This window comes from Brassica napus, chromosome C7 (genome assembly GCF_020379485.1).
Source record: "Brassica napus cultivar Da-Ae chromosome C7, Da-Ae, whole genome shotgun sequence".
Classification (NCBI taxonomy): Eukaryota; Viridiplantae; Streptophyta; class Magnoliopsida; order Brassicales; family Brassicaceae; genus Brassica; species Brassica napus.
Genome location: NC_063450.1, coordinates 18,981,312 through 18,998,717, shown reverse-complemented (window position 1 = coordinate 18,998,717; position 17,406 = coordinate 18,981,312). Strand labels below are relative to the sequence as shown.

The following is a 17,406-nucleotide window of genomic DNA, read 5'->3' as shown; positions in this document are numbered from 1 at the left end:
GATAGTTAATGATGTTAAATAATAAATATTTGAATATAGTTTGTTTGTTCTTTCTCAGTTTTGTATATTCCTATTGTTAAAATAAATTAAATAATTACATTAACTATATAATAAAAATTCCAAATTTTCCTATATGTTATATTAAAAAAAAAAAATTACTATAATCCACATTCAAAATTTTGTGAATAACGGATTATTATTTTTTATATAATATACAAGAAAATTATATATCTATTTAATATCATTTAAATTAAATTATATGCCATATTAAATTTATAAATATTTTAATTTTAAAAATATGTATCATAGTTAAATGGAATTTTTTTCCAAAAGACCATAAGAAGATTTTTTGACCAAAAAAACATACAAGGAGGAAAATGACTAAAATATGTTTCATTAAAAAAGTAAATGAGAAATATACACTTACTCTATAGATTATAAATATGAATATATATATAAATAAATGATAAAAGGTTTATTTATTTTTGAAAAAAACTTTATTAAGTTTGATTTTTTTTTTTTAACCACTTTCTTGAAACTTATTTTGGTCATTTTAACCCTAATGTGCTATATTTGTTATAATTTTTTTAAGGTTATCATAGGACATTTCTCTAATTGAATTGGTATAAATATTTAAACAACTTCTTTATTTAACTAATACTTTATAAATATTTTAGCGTGCACGTGATGCAGTTTTTTGTCATCAAAATAAACGTACTCAATTAAGATTTTGTTAACCAGACTAGTGACTTTGTGTCTATATGAATGATTGGAGTTGGCTGAATTAGCACACTGCGTGCAAGACTATATGTCGTTGTATATTGAGTCTGAGGTATATGTATGAGCCCAAAAGTGCTGAGTTTTTTTTTTTTTTTTTGTAACTAAATAAAATTTTAATTAATTTTTAAACTTTTTTTGTGCTGGGTCTTTCTTGAATCATCAAAACTCTTCCAAGTATGTTGAGAAAGAAGACATTCTTCTTGTTCAGAAACCATTTTCACCACTATAGAACAACTTGTCACAAAAGTTATCTGATATTGTCTGAAATTTATTATACATTCCATTACCCAAATAAGGGATTCCAGTTCCGAATGCATAGTTGTGAGAGGTGGTCGTGTATTATGAATTCCCATCAATCTTTCAAAAAATCTCCAGTATAGTATACCAATTCTGTCCTAAAAAGCTGCATTTTCCTTCCAAGATTTTTCTGTGAGACACCATTTTTCTTTTCGTGTGACGAATATTTCATTTTCGTCATCTTTTGTAGTGGAACCTTGTGTTATATTTTTATCTGATGCAACCTGAGCTTGTGGTCATGACTCTGTTTATGCCAATTGCAAAATATCCATGGGATCTCTGTCATTATCATTAAAGAATAAAATGTTGATCTACAGTTTATATATCCGAATTAATTGTAAAACTGCTACGTAAACAATGTAGATACATAAGGTGTTCACAATTCAGCAAAATTGAAATGTAATTAATACAAAATAAAAGGTTACATTTTTATAAATGATCCTCCAAAATAATATATAGGGGATGTACTGTTATATGGTATACTGTTATTTGTTACAATTGTACTAAATATACCATTTGTTTACATTTGTTCTATAATGATTAGAAAGTTTGGTTTTGTGGCAAACATATGAGCCCCTATACGAATCATATTTGTTTTGGGTATACTGTTTACAAAAGATGTACCATTTTCTACCGCTTTTTTTAGGCAAATTGAAAACGATGTTAAACATATTGGCTTAATTAAGAGAAATGATCATCTCTTAATTCTTTATATGTAGTAGAGTTCAGACTAATCATGTATAAGATGCAGTAACCACTACTTCTACTTGTTATAATTATTTTAAATTTCTAAGTAGTAAACGAAATAAACATGGCTGTAGTGGATACAAATAATGAAAGACATTAGATAGCAATTATTGCCCCCTTTTTCTTTCTTAATTTTAGTTGAGGAATAGAAGAAATTCAATAAAACCAGTTTGGGGGTGGTCGACAAGTGGTAAAGTTTCAAACATTCACAGTAGAACCTCTTTAAATTAATAATATTGGGACTTTTAAATTTTATTAATTTACATAGCTATTAATTTATAAAAGTTTCCTTATATAGATTTATTATTTTAAGATATATTTACTCTAAAATAAGAAAATATTTGATTTTAGTGCATAGACATTAATTGTTATTTTTTGAAATTTGACATTTATATTAATTTTATTATATTATTTGGTGTATATAATATATATTGCATAGAACTTAAATATGGTTTTAGATATAATATTACTAAATCTCATCATAAATATATTAAGTGTTAAGAAAATATAAAGATAATTTATGTGAATATAAAATAAACAATATAATAATAAGTTTTTACTTATATAAAATATGTATACATACAAATTATTAATTTATAATTTTAATTGAACCATGTATTTACATAGAATTTTTTAAAATATTATTATTTTATTATTTTGTTGATTTGTGTCAAATTTTGATCCAGTCCAAATTGTGACCGGCAAAATTTATTAATTTATAGAGATTATTAATTTATTGGGTATTAATTTATAGAGGTTCGACTGTATAATATTTCAAAGTATTAGTATCTTTACGTCAGGTCTCTACGTATGTGGTTGTCACTGTAGTTAAGTGTACTTAGGCGAAAATAATAATAGGATGAATAATTTTCCGAAAAATCTTTATGTTGCACCCATTTTCAAAAGTTTCACAAAAAATATTAAAAATAAGCAGTAGTACGAAAACTCCAACACGAGTAATTATTTTACTCTTTATATTTTAAAGAAAATAATTCATAAAATAAAATTCATCATGTATTATATTATTTAACAGTTGTATTATGACCTTAAATATTTCTGTTTACACTCGAATTATAGATGTAAATATTTTGAAATCCATACAAACAATAAGATGTAACAATCGTTCGAACACATCCAATATGGATGATTCAATTTCTATCCATAATCCATTTGTACTATGGATATAGTCAAATTGTCATAAAATGTCTTCGCACTTGCATAAATAAAAAAAAAATCTAGTTGAGACGATTATCTCGAATTAAAACGATGGTTGAAACTTCAAACCAATTTGTCAATTCAAGAACTGTCAAGTGTGAACCTTACGTATTGCAAAAAATCAAAATATTGACAGAAATTACGGTAAACAAGAACGCGGAAGTATAGTAGCTCAATTCATAGTCATTACGATGAAAAGAATCTTGGACATTTTGTACACACACATGCATGCATTCAACCAAATCTAGTTCTAGTCTTTGTCCAGTCTCCCGTGGATGAGGTATTAATTTTCTAATAGACTAATACAAAGTCTTCAAAAACTAATTAAGTTCACATAATCTGGGGCTAAATTCTGGGAGTATAAGTCTATTGATCGTCTGCTAATTTACCAAACTTTTGATGTCCATAATATGATACAAGTAGCAATACCATCACTAAGATAAGTTCAAAGAGTTGCAGTTTAATAATTTCATATCATTGATCATAATTGGGAACTAACTTTCTATAGATGTAATTTAGTCACGGTTAATTTAAGTAAGTTGTAGATATCACCCGAACTCGTATTCTAATAGTTTATAATAATGTTGCAGCTGTGCAAAAATAGGAGTTGGAAGTCGTTAGCGTAGGTGTGTAAAATATAAACGATAGTGAAGCTCAATTGTATATCGTCATGTAGATGCAATAAAGTCAAATTAGATTTGTACGATTTCAGGCTAATCTACTTTGTAGCACTAAATGCGTTATACGACCGGGTAGTCAAGAACAGAGAAGAAGAGCTCAAAACAATAGTGAAAAGCTTCAACTTTTCTATTACTTCGGCTGCCTACAACGTCTACACAAACTTTGTTTATATACAAAAGCTTCATCGCACTCTCTCCCTGACATAGTGAAAGTCGATTTCAAAGTGTTTGGTTTGTTTATGAAACATGGAGTTTACCGACAGACACACCGCTGAGAGATTGTCGCATAAAAAAAGAGGCATCTTTCATTGTTGCAGTCCTATTGTCTTCAAAAGATTCTGCAACCAAGAAACTTCCGAAGCGGCCAGAGACATGATTCGATACTATGTCTCTGTTGACGATTTGGAGACGGTAACATGACGTTTAGCCGACCAAGAATTAATGGTTTGGCCAAGAAAAGTGCAGAAACCACCCATAGACCTCCTTGTATCTTTGCATCCAGCCTAATCAATATCACTATAACAAACCTACGTGGAATCTGTCTTCTTCTTGATTCCACTACCCATTTTTGTTGTACCTTTCACATATCTCAATATACGTTTCAGAAGATTAAAGTCTGAAACACTTGGTTGATGCATCTTTGACATATGTAGTTGATAGAGAACTACAGATCAGGACGCGTGAGTGTCAAATACTGAATTCCCAGCCAAATTCCTAAAGTAAGATGGTTCCGAGAAGAACTCATCTTGACCATGCAAGTTGTCAAGCTTGATAGGTAGTGGAGTTGGCATGATTGCACAATCTTGCATGCCTGCAGCAACTAGGAGATCCTGAGCGTACTTAGATTGGTTGAGGAAGAGACCAACATGTGTGTGATGAACCTGAATTCCCAAAAAGTAGTGTACATCACCCATATCTTTCATTCGAAACACATTGTTCAGACTATGTAACAGCTTCTGGATCAGATCATTTTTGTTACTAGTCAGGATCATGACATCAATGTAGAGAAGAAGTTAAATCACATCTGAGCCTTGATGAAAGATGAACAGAGATGGATCTTGAAAGCTACAGTCAAAGCCAAGTTCAAGCAGAATGAACTGAATTTGTCAAATAAAACACGTGGTGATTAATTTAAGACGTAAATCGCTTTCTTCAACTTGCATACATAGTTTAGCCGTGTCGGGTCTTCAAACCAGGAGGCTGTAACAAATATACTAGCTCTTATAGCACTTTCCGAATTGTAAACGTCTAGTTGTTTTATTTGCCAACCTTTTGTCACCGGTACATGTAGCACTGTCCGAATTGTTGCTGTCCTATCAACGAGACTGAAGGTTCCAATGAATTCAACTCCCTCTTCTTGTTCGTTTCCTTTTGCTACTAATCGAGCTTTAAGCTTCTAAAGAGTTCCATCTGCGTTTAGCTTCTCTTTGTATATCCATCTACAACCAAGAGGATTATGATCATCTGCTGGTGGAACCAGGTCACAAATTTTTGTTTATTCCATATTTTCGATTTCAACATTCGTTGCTCCATTCCACCCTTTTTATTTAAAGTCGCTTTGCATCCAGCCCAATCACTATCACTATAACAAACCAACATGGAATCTGTCTTCTTCTTGATCCCGCTACCCTTTTTTTTTGTACCTTTAACATATCTCAATATGCGTTTTAGAACATTAAAGTCTGAAACACTTGGTTGATACATCTTTAACATATGTAGTTGACAGAGAACTATAGATCAGGATGCGTGAATGTCAAATACTGAATTCCCAGCCAAACTCCTAAAGTAAGATGGTTCCGAGAAGAACTCATCTTGACCATGCAAGTTGTCAAGCTTGATAGGTAGTGGAGTTGGCATGATTGCACAATCTTGCATGCCTGCAGCAACTAGGAGATCCTGAGCGTACTTGGATTGGTTGAGGAAGAGACCATCATGTGTGTGATGAACCTGAATTCCAAAAAAGTAGTGTACATCACCCATAACTTTCATTCGAAACACATTGTTCAGACTATGTAACAGCTTCTGGATCAGATCATTTTTGTTACCAGTCAGGATCATGTCATCAATGTAGAGAAGAAGGTAAATCACATCTGAGCCTTGATGAAAGATGAACAGAGATGGATCCTGAAAGCTACATTCAAAGCCAAATTCAGGCAGAACGAACTAAATTTGTCAAACCAAACACGTGGTGATTGCTTTAAGCCGTAAATCAATTTCTTCAACTTGCATACATAGTTTAGCCGTGTAGGGTCTTGAAAACCAGGAGGCTGTAACATATATACTGGCTCTTGTAGCACTGTCCGAATTGTAAACTTCTAGTTGTTTTATTTGTCAACCTTTTGTCACCGCTACATGTAGCACTGTCCGAATTGTTGTTGTCCTATCAACAGGACTAAAGCTTCCAATGAATTCAACTCCCTCTTCTTGTCGTTTCCTTTTGCTACTAATCGAGCTTTAAGCTTCAATGGATTTGCATCTGCGTTCAGATTCTCTTTGTATATCTATCTACAACCAAGAGGATTCTGATCATCTGCTGGTGGAACCAGCTCACAAATATTTGTTTCTTCCATTTTTTTTATTTCAACATTCGTTGCTCCATTCCACCTTTTTTATTTAACTGAATTTGGCATAAGGTAACCAGACTTGACAGTGAAGAGAGCATACTTAGGATTGAGTTTAATGATGTATGATCTCGCTCTTGTAATTATAGTATGAGGAGCAAGAGGAAGTACTGCCTGTTGAGGCTGTTGATCAACTGCATCACCTTCATCACTCTCTCCATTATAAGTTGACTGAGACAATTGTTCATTCTCTCATTCTCCATTCGGTGGAGACAGTGGATGAGGTGAGTGAGGCGCTATAGCTTCTTGAGGTTGCCGATATCGTCTCAAAGTCCTCCATGTATACATATGTTTCTTTATCGTTCATACAGACAAATCTATCTTGTTGGATAGATGTCAGTCGCCACACATTAAGTAGAGGTAACTTCGACTAGCCGTTGTATATGATTGAAAACGAAAAGCTTTTCTCTTCAAACAAGACATGACGCTATATATAAACCTTGCCAGTTGGAGGATGAAAGCATATGTATCCCGTATATTTTTCATTATAATCGAGGAAGACACAAAGTAGAGATTTAAGACCAAGCTTATCTTTCATGTATGGCCTGAGATATGGAAAACATTTGCATCCAAACACCCTCAGTGAGGTATACAGCAGAGCCTTGCCAAAATATTGTTCACAAGGACTCTTGTTATTATCAAGAACAGAGGACGACAGTAAGTTGGCAAGAAAGTTGGCTGTAAAAAAGGCGTCAACCAAAAGATGTTGAGGCATTTTTCGGTGATACATCATTGTAATGCCTAGCTCCGCTAGATGTACATGCTTTCTCTCTGAGATACTGTTTTGTTGCGGTGTATGAGGGCATGATAGAAAATGTTTGATGCCACATTCTGAGAGATGGCTGAGAAACGGATTGTTAACAAATTCATTCCCTCCATCCGCCTGAAACTGCTTAATACGATGTTGAAATTTATTCTCAACCAGTGTATGAACCGTTTGAAGACACAGAAAAACTCAGATTTCAGCTTAAGTGGATTGAACCAAGTGAACCATGAGTAATTTTCGATGAAAACCACATAGTGTTTAAGACCCTAAGCTGCTACAACCGTGCTTGGACCCCACAAATCACAGTGAGCTCGTTCTAAAGGTCTAGTAGCAACAATTTCTGAAGATAAAAATGGGAATTTGCAACTTTTCTCAAGTTGACAAGCATCACAAACATCTGAGTTTCTCTTTTATTGAAAACAATAGCATTATTTTTGACTAAAAGGTGAAGAATATCCTTGTGGGGATGACTTAGTCTTTGATGCCAAATCCCATCACTTGTAGCTTGCTGTCTTGAAGAGTAGTAAGCTTGAAATCTTGTATCCTTCAACACGTAGAGCTCCTTATGCCTTGTTCCTTGAGCTATCACTCTGTTTGTTCCCTTGTCCTTAACATAGATAGAAGCAGAATCAAATGAAATCTCACACGGATAATATGATGTCAGCTTGGAAACAGATAACAAAGACTTTTTTATTCCAGGACAAACTAATACATCATCAAGAGGTAAGATACCTTGTGGTGTATGTAAGGCTATCGAACTAACATGAGTGATACGCAAGTAATCTCCATTTTCGACTATCACCTGATCATTACCTACATACGGTATAGCTGACTTCAACTGTGTTTCAGTGTTCGTGATGTGAGCTGTTACGGCTGAGTCAGGATACTAGTCTTGACTAGAGTGTTGTTCCTGATCTGAAAGCTTCATGGTAGTGAGTGTATTATGAACATTCTCATAGCTGTCATAGTCTTGATCGAATCTGTTGTAACAACGCGTTGCAGAGTGTCCATATCGACCACGAATCTGGCATGTAGGTCTTGTGTTTCCACCAGAACCGGATCCTCCTGAGAACTGTTGAGTGAAGCCTCTTCCCCGAATACGGTAGGAACCGCGACCTCTGTAACCTCCTCTGTTGTTGTTTCCTCCTCTACCACGGTTTGAGTAACCGCATCCAGCATGGAAAGCTAGATGTGGGCTAGTCTCAGGCGGATTGTTGTACTATTGGAGCTTATCGTCAAAGTTAACTTGAATACAAAATCCTCATAGATAAATATTTTTTTCCAATACCAGATAAAGTACCATAGATAACTTCTTTCTCAGATAAAGGACATCATATAGAGTCTAACTGATCACACAAGCTCTTGACATCACTCAGGTACGCTGACATAGACTTTTGACCTTAAACATACCTTGCAACTTGCATTGTAGACTGAGTTTCCGAGTGGCTGATACTCTGTTGTACTTCTTCCCAAGAGTGAACCAAACTTCTTAAGCATAGTGAAGCCCATAGACAGCACGAAGAGCTTCTTCGGAAACAGGTCCAAAAAGCCACGCCATTACCAACTGATCCTTCCTTATCCACTTGACAAACTACGGATTGGCTTGCTCAGTAACTTCATCTCCATTTTGAACAGAAGTACTCGAAGAAGGACGAGTTGAGCTGCCATTAATGAATCGAGAGAGCGACTGAATGGATAGAAAGGACTCTAATTGAGTTTTTCATAGAAGATAGTTTGTGGATGAGAGTTATAGAGTGACACACTGAGATATACTCAGAGATGGAGTGGAAAGCATTTCTTGTCTTTCCATGGTTCTAATACCATAAAGAACAGAGAATAAGAGCTCAAAACAATGGTGAAAAACTTCAACTTTCTTATTATTTCGGCTACCTAAAACGTTTACACTAAATCTGTTTATATACAAATGTTTAATCTAGTGTTCCTCTTACGTCAGCATGTGACAGCGTATAACCTGAGACAGCTAAATCTGTTGGCCGTCTCTAGTATGTGAGCTGTGTGATCCGTATGCTGAATATCCCTTATTTCTATGCTTGTCGTATGTCCAGCTCCACACTTAATGAGACCGGGTAACTGGGTTCAGCTTTTCTTTGATTGATGTAGATTCATCTTGTAATTCGGTACATTCGGAGCACATACTGCCATTAGATAGGACATATAAAAAAAAGTCAAATTAAATTTGACGTCAAAGTAAAATAGATTAACTTCGATTGGTCTGAATAATAATATGATCATTTTTAATATAATAAAATCAAAGAATAACAGCTATACGAAATCATATAGCATATTGTTACAAAAAAAATCATATAGCATAGTGTTTTGCATTAATTCGTCGTTCAATTGCTACTTAGATTCAAATTCATATTATATATATCATCGGAAGCAAAAACATGTAACAAACACCAAAAAATATATCATCAAATCAGTCTGAATTTTGAAAAAAAAAAAAAACTTAGGAAGGGACCAAAAAATATAAAAATATCTGATGCATTTTGAACTCTAAGATTTGTCTTAGGCCCCGAATGGAGAAAGCGGATCAAGTGTTGCGGATTTAGCGGATTGAGCGGAACAAGAGTGGATCAAGCGGATTGAGTGGAATAAGAGTGGATCAAGCGGATTGAGCGGTTCAAGTGTGGACCAAGCGGGTCTAGCGGTTCAAAACATATGTTTGAATGGTGAAAATGTATAAAAAGTGGTCTAAAGTACTGTACAAATTTAAATTAATTTATATAAAAATCAATACTATTTATTTTCATAATTAAAGGTGTTATTCTAAAAATACTTTATAGATGAGAAATAAAAAAAAATCAAATATAATATAAAATTATTTAAACATATATTATTATTTTAGTTTTAAAATTAAATATGTATCTAATTTTAGATATTTTAAAATAATTATATTTTGATAAAAAGCGGTGTAAAATCAATTCAAAATCAAATTTAAAATAATTAAATTATTATTTACTTTGTAATTATATTTAACTATTTTAAAATAGTTGTTTTGAATTTATTTAATATTATAAATAAATACAATATATTGTTATAACTAGTTCAAACTATCTACTTTTCCTAAAATATAATATTCTTAGAAAATTTCATATATAAATATAATAATATTTTTATTAGAATATAATAAAATTAATTCAAATAAATATATAATTATATAATTATTTTTGAACATTAAAAATAATTTTCTACTTGAATGATTGAAAAAATATAATTATATTTTTGGTACATATTTTTGAGTTTCATATTAATTAACTCAATAATTTTTAATATTCAAAAGTTTTCCAAAAAAAAGAATAACACATTATTTAAAAATAAAGTATGGTGTAAAATAAAAATACATTATATATATATATATATACTATGGTGTACATTATACAAATCCAATGATGTACTTAAATAAAATAATATTTAACATAAAACGAATATAAATAGAATTTACATGTCACATAAATATAGTTTTATTATATATGAGGAAGAAATAAAATTCATTGATATATAAAAAAAACTGTTATATATACAAAAGTGGATGAAACACTCCATTAGCAAGTGTGTAGAAACATTAGTGGTTCATCCACTTTTTTTATAAAAGACCAAAAAGAAATTAAACTGCTTGTGTTTTATTCATCTTTTTAATTAAATTGTAAAATTTTGTTGAATGGAGAATTTTGATGTGGTTCCTCCACTAAGCATGAGAACCATCTACTATATGCTTCCCATTCTTAGGCTTATTCTACTGTGTGTGAACATATATTTATTTTATATGCTTAATTTAACAAGGTCTGTTACGCACTAAATTCATTATTGACTCGTAAGAGAAAGAAACCCGTATCAAATAGGAATCCAATCAGTGTTCTGTCAAAATCCATGTTCGAAAACGCGGCCGTCTAGGCGCTGTGCGGATGTTAACCGAGGCGATTATGCCCAAATCGGTGTAGCCAAGCGTTAATCCGCATAAGACCGCCAAATTTCCGCGTTGACAGTCTAATTCCCGCCTAATCTCGCGTTGACCGCCTAAGTTTTTTTTCGTCCGTGTAAGTTAAAACACGGTTGATTATTTTTTACTCATTATTGATAGATTTTGTGTAATTATTCATTACTAAATAATTATAATTAGCTATCAAACCCAAAACAAACACATACATACTATATTTAGGGATTTTTTTCGTATCAAACCCACCATTTACGAATCAAAAAGAGATTTTTTAAAATTATATATAAAAAATTATATAATTATGTCTAAGAACTTGTATCATCATATTTAAAATTAGCTAAATATATTATAAATATATTAAATTATATTTAAAACTAGGCTCCGCGTAATTTTTTAGTACTCTCCGATTTTTTGGTTACTCAGTAGCCCGGGGTTAGCGTGGTTCCGGGATCAAAATATATCATTAAAAGAATGAGTATAAAAGTGGGAAACTAGTGGAATAATGGTCTTGCTGCTTATAACATCCGCGAGTATTTTGGGGACAGGACTTTACTATTCATTACGGTTCTATTTTAAACGCGTTACAGATCCCAATAAATATATTTCTGTTGAATTTTATATTTGATTTGATTATTAAAACATATTGTATGCTGCATGTAATATCATTTTACATCTTGGAATTTAGCACCGATCACTCTGAAATTTATGAAGTTTTTTTTTTTTTTTTTGACTAATGAAATTTATGAAGTTGACTTATCATTATTTGAAAGTCAGCTCTTACTTTTACAAATGAAATCCTGGGATTATATTTACTTTGTTTTATAATATGATCTATAATTGCATGTAATTAATTATGTGATTAGCCATGCAGAATTAATGAATACTAATGCATAAGATTAAATATGGAGAATTTTTTTTTGTTTTTTTTTTCTTTCCAGCTTGTAATGAGTTAAAGTAAATCTGTTTCAATGTTTGTTTGTTTTCTGTTTTGCTAAATAAGTCTATTAAAATGTTTCGTTGCTCCGTAGTTAATCTTATTCTTACTTATTCAGTTAGTACGACCAGAGAGAACTAAATAACTGTTAACCCATCCATCAGTATGTATTTTTCTAAACTTTATTTAGTTCGGTAAGAAAAGAGAAAGTTTAATTCCATAGTGACAATTGATATATATGTTGAAACCTGTCGTAAGCCTATTTCGTTGACCCATAAACTTTGAACAAAAACAAACAGCAATAGAAAGATGGAAATTAAAGTGTATGGAAGCGCGTTAGTCAGCTTGCATCACATGAGCCTCTCCCGGTCAGATATTTTATTTTGTTTTATTTATATATATGGTTTACATTCAAGGAGATAGTATTAACCGAAGAAAACTTATATTTTTAAAGATGATTGTTTTCAAATAACAGTATGATGTTGGCAAAATTTATAATAACATATTTGAAAGTAAAAATAATGTTAAAGATAATTTCTAATTACTATTAATTTTTTTTGTCAACAATAACAATTAAAACTGAGGGTGTGCGCGCTTCGCGCGGAATATTGATTTATTGTTCTTAAATATGATTTTTAGATGATGTGATTATGCGGTCAGTATTTATTGTGAATAGCATTATTTGATGTTTTATTATGTTACGTAGTAGTAGCTAATAAGTTAATATATTATGTGTTTGTCTTTTAATAATGTGTTGTTGTATGTATAATACTACTTGTTAGTGGTGAAATGAGTTTCTGATGTAAAACATATTGAATTTCAATAACTTTTTTTTTAAGCATTTGTTTGATTCTAAGATTAACAGCGTCAAATTGTATTTTAGTTTTTCACATTTTTGAACATTACTCTTTTTAGATGTTTTTAGCACTTTCCCCCATATTTTGACCTTGAGTCGTCACCATTTATGTATTTCCTTTACCTCTCCGGTGTGAAGTGCTTCTCACCATCACTGGGAAAAGACTCATCTCCGTGCTCTTTTTTTCCTCACCTTCTTTTTCTGTTAGATTATCTGATATTTGTTATAGATCAGGAATATTAGTTCCATGTTGTGTGGTTGTTTCTTGCGGCGTTGTATGTTATCTCAGTCAATATTGGTCGGTTTTTTTTTCGATTTTGGCTAAGGTTAGAAACTACATCTCATTGGATTGGGTCAGAGTTTGGTTGTCATTGATGTTGTTTTCCTCGTCGCTGGTTTGCCATCGATAGTCTTTACTCGTCTTGGTTTTCAAAATCTGTTTTTGGTGATCTGATTTCTATGTTCTTTTTTCATAACTCGAGGATGGTTCCACGGTTCGTTGATTTAATTTTGTCTCTTTTAATATCTTTGTTCTCTCGTCTCGTTGGACCTTTCATCGCGGATCACGTATCTGGTGGCTCTCCCTTTCGCCATATTTGCTACTCCAAGTTTGGATAGTGTTTTTCTCTGTGTATGCTTTGTGCGCTTTGGAGGTTGTTTATAATCTCAAGCTTAAGCTTTGGTTTCTCGGTGGTTGGCTTCCATTCTCCCACACTCAGGGTGTTTATATTCTTCTCATGCATCCCTTGGTGTAGGTGTGCGGGGCTAGTCTTTTGAAGCTTTGGTTTCTTCTATTCAGAGTTTCGTGGTTCTTCGCTGTCATGGGCGCCTTGTATGTATTTGTTTAGTTTGTGAGGTATTTCTTATCTATTAGCTGGTGGTTGTGCTGTTGGTGCTTTAGACAAACGTCTTTTTGTTTTGTGGTGACTTTGTTCTTCCGATGATTATTTTTTCTCTGGCCCGCTTTTTTGGTTTTTTGCGCTGGTTCTTGATCGCGATCCTTTGTGTTCCGAAGATTGCTTTATCTCATATTTTATCTTTTTACTTTTTTCTGACATCTGTTTGTTCTAGCCAAGACATTTCATGGTAAGATGAGAAAGATTAGTCTTTTTTGTTAATCTTTTTCAGCTCCAAACTTTTATTGAGTTAGTATTACTATGGTATTTTTTTTCTTTGTGATTATGGAAGTTTTATGTTTTGATTATGTATTGCACTCTAATTTTTTTTTGTTAGTTTGTTCATTTTATATTTTTAATAGTTAAATAAATATATAATTTGTAGATTAAATAATAGAAAATTGTAAAAAATAATAAAGAAACAAAAATTATGTTATTTTTAGTTATGAATAAATTAAATATGTAAATTTTATTTCAATTATTTTATTTATTTATTCATATTGAATTTTAGTAAACAATAAAATAAATTATCTAACTTCATACGATAATAGTTAGTGCAAAAATGATTAGATAGTGCACAATTATAAAGTATTTGGCCAAATTGCAATAATCTAAAAGAATAAGGATCTAAAATATAAAAAAAATACATGGATGACATGCGTCGCAAAAACCTCATGTCACTTGTCATAAAAAAGAAAAAAATCAACTTTATATATATAGATAGTTAGAATCCAAACAAATGGGCTCGGAACTTACCGAGGCATTATGTATAAACATCATCTATTAATTTAACTCTTTTTAATTTTTATACACGACAACGGGCAAGTTTAGGCATATGTATTCATATTTTTTTTTTAATATTCCCAATTAAATATCAAAGATAAAAATACTTCAAACTAATTTTTATACCTTACGTACGATTACAAATTTTAGGTGGTTGATGTATCATATGGTAAATATTGAAAAAAACATGCCATGACGTTTCAATTAATTAAAAGAACCAGCGAATAACTAAATGCAAGTATAGCCTTTTATAAACAAGGACATGATATCATAATACATCAATGTTCAAGAAATTCATAAACAGTAATTAGACGTTTTATAGAGGAATAATGACTAGTTAGATTACTAGGAGCCAGATGTGTTAACAGATTATTGATTATTATGCAAATATTTTATATTTATATAAAATATTTTAGTGTTTGATTTTAATTATAAAATAATTTTGATGAATTATAAAATTTAGGTATACAAAATAAAATAAAAAAAACTTGTGAACATATACTAACATCATTTCTTAATTTAACAGATTTAAATTAATTTACATTGATTTAAACTAATTTTTATAAATCAAATTTTAAAAAAATTAATTTCAGCTAGGACTGATGAGCTGCTGCGTAGGAGGACCAATTTGTTGAACCATGTAATATATACATTATAATTACTAAAAATGGACGTGGTAAACCTAAACCAGATTAGTACCAAGATAAATATGGTTTTTCACTACAGATTAAAGAAGTTTAATTTTGATAAGAAAATTAAAGAAACTACGAAGAATACTTACAAGCAGTCAAAATACAAGTGTTTTTCGGTCAACATATAATCCACACAACGTTGATTTTTGTTTTGTCGTAAAATAATCGCAAACGTTGATTTTCTACAAAAATGTACGTGTGGGGTTATTGTAATGCACTTCATGCGTCTACCCGACGACTCTTTTTTACTCTCAAGTAACACTTTTTTTTTGGTAAACCTCTGAAGTAACACTTGCACCACATATCTCACCATCACCACTCTACGCACATTTTATATTAACGCATACCATTTTTTGTTTATTAGTATCTTTGTAGTCTCTAAAATCATATCATTCAATCCAACATGCAATATAATATATATGTACAACATACTTTTTGACTATGGTGCCAATAACCCAAAAACCCCTCTCTCATCTCCTCCTTCCGGGAAGCCTACCAAATGCTTTTGAATTCTCACACATGCCTTTAGACAAATTCAGTATAAATACTCAAAACCTTAAGTCACTCATTCTCAGGCTCATCAACAACATTTGATCACATAGCTCAAAAAAATTTGATCAGCACAATCTATCTTGATCGTACTCACCAGCAATCAAAAACATCATCGGAAGATGGGAAGAGTTCCATGCTGTGAGAAGATGGGGTTGAACAGAGGCCCATGGACGCCTGAAGAAGATCAAATCTTGATCTCTTTTATCCACAAACATGGTCACAGTAACTGGCGAGCCCTCCCTAAGCAAGCTGGTATGAACAAACTAAAATTTACATATTTTACATATAGTTCAATTTCCTAAATATGAAAATTAAATTTCTTAACATTGATAGTAACTATTAATTACAGGTCTTTTGAGATGTGGGAAAAGCTGTAGACTTAGGTGGATGAACTATTTAAAACCTGATATTAAAAGAGGCAATTTCACCAAAGAAGAGGAGGATGCTATCATTAGCTTGCACCAAATCCTTGGCAATAGGTATTACTTTGCACTCTTCTACTTTTACATATAAATTATACGCATGTCTATGTCCTGTATACGTTCTACGTACACCTAACATGTACTATAATCATCACAAGAAACATGTCTTGGTCCACTATTGTATAAAGTTAACTATATGATAATCTGCTCTCTGGTAATTTTGTATTGACATTCTTTTTCTCTTTTGGTATTGTCTCTAGATGGTCAGCGATTGCAGCAAAATTGCCAGGAAGAACGGATAATGAGATCAAGAACGTATGGCACACTCACTTGAAGAAAAGACTTGAAGATTATCAACTCGCTAAACCTAAGACAAGCAATACGAAGAAGGCTACTAAACCTAAATCTCAATCTGTACCGACGAAATTGAACAGTACTGGACGCGAATTGGAGTTCTTAAATTCATCAAACCCTTCTTTTGAAAGCTTGTTGTCGGCATCACCATCAACGAGTGATGCGGTTTCTTCGGTGACACTCATGAGCCACGAAGGCCATAACAACGAGGCTAAGATGGATAATAAATCGGGAGACATCAATATTGCGGATCAAGATTGTTCTTCTTTCGAAATTTTTGGAGCAGATATCGACGAGAGCTTCTGGAATGAGGCGCTTTATAGCCAGGATGAAAGCAACTACGCACTGAATCTTGACGTGGCTGGTTTTGACGAGATACAACAAGAGTTTCAGCAGTTAGGCCCAGTTGAGAATGAGATGGTTTTCGACAGTGAGATGGACTTTTGGTTCGATGTTTTGGCGAGAACTGGAGGGGAACAAGATCTATTAGCTGGGCTCTAATTAGCTGACATATTTGAATAGCAAAGTGAAATGGTGAAAATTAAAGCTAAGAAAAGTCTTTAACTTTTCATGTGATCTGGTTAGTTTATTAATTAGAGGTTGCGTTTTTTGAAAATATTACTCTGATTGAGTGGTTAGCTAATTGGAGTAATAAAATAATTAACTGAAAATATTGAATGTCATGCGAAAAACAACGATTAAAATGTATTATTAAAGTGCTCTAATATATAGCAATACCCGGCATTCTAATTTAGTTTTCAAGTTAACCTATGGCGGAAAAGAAGAAGTTGTAATTAACTAGCTAGCAAATTATTAGAGAAAGTAACTTAAGAAATTATAAACATTTTAATAA

General features: G+C 32.0%; 1 protein-coding gene across 1 annotated transcript; it reads left to right on the top strand.

The window, feature by feature from the left end:
• The first annotated feature begins 15,777 nt into the window (after positions 1 to 15,777).
• Positions 15,778 to 17,307, top strand: LOC106421463 (transcription factor MYB15). The gene is made up of 3 exons (XM_013862304.3): positions 15,778 to 16,029; positions 16,127 to 16,256; positions 16,460 to 17,307. The coding sequence occupies exons 1-3, from the start codon at positions 15,897 to 15,899 to the stop codon at positions 17,052 to 17,054; spliced, it is 858 nt and encodes a 285-aa protein (XP_013717758.1). The 5' UTR covers positions 15,778 to 15,896; the 3' UTR covers positions 17,055 to 17,307.
• Positions 17,308 to 17,406: the final 99 nt, after the last annotated feature.

What these genes read in the sequence shown, in the direction of transcription:
- LOC106421463 (XM_013862304.3), top strand. Translation starts at nt 15,897, where the DNA reads ATGGGAAGAGTTCCATGCTGTGAGAAGATGGGGTTGAACAGAGGCCCA. An exon ending in AGCCCTCCCTAAGCAAGCTG is followed by an intron (nt 16,030 to 16,126) that starts GTATGAACAAAC and finishes TATTAATTACAG; the next exon opens with GTCTTTTGAGATGTGGGAAA. An exon ending in CACCAAATCCTTGGCAATAG is followed by an intron (nt 16,257 to 16,459) that starts GTATTACTTTGC and finishes TATTGTCTCTAG; the next exon opens with ATGGTCAGCGATTGCAGCAA.